Source organism: Cryptotermes secundus, unplaced genomic scaffold (genome assembly GCF_002891405.2).
Source record: "Cryptotermes secundus unplaced genomic scaffold, Csec_1.0 scaffold959, whole genome shotgun sequence".
Taxonomy (NCBI): Eukaryota; Metazoa; Arthropoda; class Insecta; order Blattodea; family Kalotermitidae; genus Cryptotermes; species Cryptotermes secundus.
Window position 1 is genome coordinate 159,880 of NW_019722440.1, and position 4,747 is coordinate 164,626.

Here is a 4,747-nt window from a genome sequence, read left to right on the forward strand (position 1 = left end):
TTTACTTGTCGACAGCCTATATGCCGAAGCAATAGAGGCTGCAAAGTCGCGTGCCGCTTTATCGGCTTCTACCCCCGAATTAATTTCTAGTTTAGGTGATATTAATTCAGAAGCGAGGCTTTGAAACCGCTCCCAATCCGTAAATTTTTCAATGGGTTCCGAAAGATTCCTAATTTTAACGTGATCCGGTATGTGGAATACAATTGGTAGGTGATCTGAGTCCAAAATATCAGAGACGATGACATCTGACACTCTGATATTTTGGTGAACCACAATGTCTAACACGTCACTATTTCCCGCAGGGGATTAATGAGTGGGGCACTGTGGTGCTGAGATTTCGAAAACACTCATATCAAATAAATCAATAAGTTTCAAGCCTGAGGGGTTTGAAACTCTGCTATTCCAAAAGGGGTTCTTAGCATTCAAATCACCTGCCAAAATAGACTTACGTCTGAAGCTTAAGAGCTCAGTGATGTCAGCATCATTCCAGGTTCTGCCTGGAGATTTATAAACAGCTGCAAGCAGCACTTCGCTATTACCAATTGGTATGCAGACCCCTGTCGCTTCTACTGAAATAAGGGGTGGTAGGTCTACATGGTTATGGGGAATGCCTTTTCTTACTGTAACGGCAGTGCCACCTTTTCTGCCCGAGTGGCGGTCGATTCTATAAACGTGGTGATTTGGAATAAAGAACCTCTCATGAAGTTTCAGATGTGTCTCTGAAAACAGGGCAACATCTACGTGTAGGTATTGCAGCTGTTTACTGAGCTCATAGCGCCGCCTCCCAATGCCGTTCGCATTAAATGCTATGACTTTGAGGGGCCTATGAACTCTAGTGGCCATTTTGTTTCATTAGGTTTAGAACAATTTTAATAATGGCCATTATTTTTTCTTCCTCGGACACTGCACCACTGAACTCTGTCATTATCTGCTGTACTACAGTCACTATTCTCAACATATTGTCGAAAGATGGACTGTTTACATGAGGAGCCTGAACTGACTGACCTGTTTCCTGTTGCATTTCAGGAGCCGGAACAAACTGCTGTCTTGCTGCGGGTGTAGAAGCCACCGGAGAGGGATTTGTTTGTGGAAGTTGCTTTGCGCCGCCTCTGAGTTCCGCCGCGAAGGAGACACCTGGAGTCATGACGTTTGTTGAGAATACCTTCCCTGTGGTATTTCTGGGCGTTCTCTGTGTCTTCCTCTTTTGCTGCTCCTCCTTGGTGTATCTGCAACCCCGACAATTGGCGGGATGCGGGTTTTCTCCCTCCGCCAGTCGGCAGTTGCAACATGCTTGAGTGGAGGCAGAGGTCCCCCTTTTCTGGGCACTCCTTGTGTAGGTGGCCACCTCCGCACCACCAACAACGTGGGGGTTGCTTGCAGTTTGCCAAACGTGGCTGAACTGCTGGCAGTTGTAGCACTGTGTGAGCCCGCTTTGTGCTTCGTACGCCTTTACCCTGATGGCAATGTGGCAGAGGTTGGTCAGTCGGACTTCTCCGTTCTAGGAAGTGTGATAAGGAACAAGGGAAGGTAACGCGTATTTGTTCCTTCTGGAGGAGTCCGACAGCTGGCCATTTGCTTGACGCTAATGACGTCAAATCCCAGACTAACCAGACCGTCAGAGATATCTTCTGCTGAAGTATTTTGTGAAGGTGACGGATAACAGCTTTGATGAGTTTCTCAGATTTGTGATTGTATGTAAAGTACGATAGATTGTTACTTTATAGGAAATTTTTGATGGCTGAGAAGTCCGCCATTTCCTTCGTGACAATTCTGGTCCCGCTCCTGGTGTTGCGGAACTCAAAATTGCGCATGACTAGGTCTTTGACCTTCCTCTGCAACTGTATCAGGTTCGTCGTGGAGGTTAGTACAATTGGAGGCGGCCTACCTGGCTTGTTGTTCGATGGCTGCTGTTCTACCGACTTGTTGGCTGTCTCCTCCACGTCCATTCCTGATGTCCTCAGGGGCGCAAAGAAGTTCTTTATTTGTACTTCGCCCTGGGATTTTATCCTAGGGTCCCTGGGGCTAGGTGATGGCTTCGGTTTTTTCGTCTGTTCTTCTGAGGAGTTTCGCTTTCGTCTCCTTTGCTCTCGAAATTCCTCGGCTGAATCTTCTTTTTCTTCCAGCAGGAGAGACTCTCGCATCTCCTCATGGATGGCAGCATAGAGGCGCAGCATGGCTGTAAAGAGCGCCTTGCCGTCAAGATACTTACAAAGCACTGTCCTCTCGGCCTCGGATTTCGTTATAAGTTTATTCCATACTGAGCAGTTTCCATTTATGGAGGGTGATGTATGGATAAGCTGCCCTATAGTTTGTAAGCCTTTGCCCAGTAGCTCGATATCTTCCTGGCAGTCAGGATTACTATTTCTTAAGTTAACGTGGTTCCTGTGAAAGGAAACCACGATTGCATTCCACAGCATTTCACACAAGGTCGGCTCCTTCATTTCGCCTGCTTCATAATCCGTTGCAGACGGGACGGCCCTCACGTCCGATGCACTAGCCACGCACTATATGCTGGTAGCAGAATAGTCAACCAGGTAAGCTACATCGCATTGCAGGATGTTTCATTCATATTTATACAAGCACGCACTGCAAATTTCTGCTTATCATTTTCGCTAGGCAATCAGCTCCCTGCAAATTGTTGCTCCTGAAATGCAAGTTTCGCTCCGCCCACCGAGCATTGTATAAAAGGCGGAGCACAAGCTCGCAAGTCGTAAGTCTTCAATCAGTTCCACAGCAGTTTTCATGAAGTCTACAAACAGCACGCTTCGTCGCCAGCGCTCGGTCTTCGGAGGCGTCGGCACTTCGCTGCGCCAGGCTCGACTGCCTCGGCTGTCCGGCGGTCACGCCCAACTCACTGGGCAGCTCGGCCACCTCGATTCGCCGGTGGTCATGCCCGACACACTGGGCAACTGGCGCAGCTACCGCCTCTCCAATCCAGCGACCGCGCTCCGCAAGCATCGTTTTCCAGCAACCAAGCAACCTCCAGCAACGGCCGCTCTGCGGGCCAGTCAACTGCCTCAGCCGCCTCAACACACCGCAACCAACATCCCCTTTCTATCGGCGCGCGCCGCGCTACTTCACCTGCCAAACATCCCAGCAGCCAACGGTCGTTTTTAGGACCTACAAACTTTTCCGAAGAAGTGGGTTGTCATTGAAGTAATGACAAAACCCCACACTTCTATCGCCTGAAATCTGAGTACAGCATTTACATAAGTCACAATATTCCTTGCGTTATCATTAACCACTCCAGAAGTTAGTTCCTCTCTCTAGCGGCCTCCCTTTACTATGAAAAGGGACCATACTTACACACGAAGCAGATGGACTCAGAAGAAATTGACTAACTTGTCATTAATTACTTATGAGAAGAACACACATCATAACTCAGAGAACAGGACAAATTTTTGTGACTCTGTGACAGAAATATTCACTTAACAAAAACGTTACATTCAACTGAATACAGAGTGTAAGTAATTACAGGTGATCTCGGAAACTTCTGATAATTTCCTTCTTAGTTTATATTTCCGTCGTCTCTCATTCTTTATCCTAAATAATTTTAACTCAGATTTGTGTAGATGTCCTGTATGAAATACATCCTCAAGAGTCAAACTGTATCGGGATTTGGACATTCTCCGCCACTGGAGGGAAATATAATGAAGATGGTGAATTTGGGTGACGAGGGCGTACAGAGAAGAGAGAGGCTCTAGAAATATTCTGTACTGATATGCAGGACGGGTTCGATTGGCATGCCTTTTCAGCAACGATACTAATTAGATTCCATAATAAGAAAAATGTAGCAATTAATTTTATGCAAAAATATTATCTCACATATGGGGAACAGGCCTCCCTCTCTTGACGTAACTCCCACCATCCACGGCACGAGTTCAAGGTCACCACTGAGAAGTATCTTCATGGGGTTCTCACTCATGAATATTTCATCTCCTTCTCCCACCTGCTTCTCAATAACAGGAGCGAATGTGATGGGGAAAATTCTCTCAGCCTGGAAAGTAAAGCGGTACATCAACACCTGATTAACGCGACTCGCTGCACTCAAACATCATTAATTCTTGCAGTTCCCTCCGTAATTCGGTCCTTCAGTTCGTGGGTGAATTGGGGGCGTGTAGTGCGCACGTAGACTTGCGATTCTCCTAGCAAGAAAAGTCTGAGACTCTCAAGTCCGGTGAACGTGATGGCCATTGAGTGTCTCCAAATTGTGAAGTTAAGTGAACTGAAAACATTCCTCTAAGAAGAGTCGTGCTTTTACCTTGCCGTGTTGACCGTTGCACCATCCTGTTTAAACCCTACATTTCTCAAACTTTTCCCCAACCTTCGCAGTTAACGAACGTTTTCAGCACAGTGCAGTAGCTCTCGGGATACACAGTAACGGTCTGGTTTTATTCCTCCAAGTAAATGAGGCCCGATCACACCAAAGGCGTGAGGTTTCTCGTGGATCTGCATAGGATTATCACCGCTCTGGTTCCTGAAATTCTGTTTGCTTATGTAACCAGAGACTGGGCCTCGTCTGGCATGGTCAAAGCATCCAAAACCCCTTCATCAATATCGAAAAGGTCCATAAACTGTCTAAAAGTATCCACACGGCAAGGTTCACACTGTTCGTTCAGTTCGTGAGTTACGGTATTTACGCATGTATATGCCGCGTGCGTGTATAGGCCGCAGCACAATTTTCAGACAGAAATTATAGAAAAAATAATTTTCTTGGAATATTATTTCAGGAGTAGAACACCCTGTA

The 4,747-nt window shown here is 46.7% G+C and overlaps 1 protein-coding gene across 1 annotated transcript in view; it reads right to left on the reverse strand.

Moving 5' to 3' along the window:
- Window positions 1-4,747, reverse strand: part of LOC111861508 (esterase FE4) — a 41,116-nt gene that overhangs the window by 8,060 nt on the left and 28,309 nt on the right. Inside the window, exon 7 of the mRNA XM_023846152.2 lies at window positions 3,826-3,997. Coding sequence (XP_023701920.2) covers window positions 3,826-3,997 — 172 coding nt within the window. The remainder of the gene's footprint in view (window positions 1-3,825; window positions 3,998-4,747) is intronic.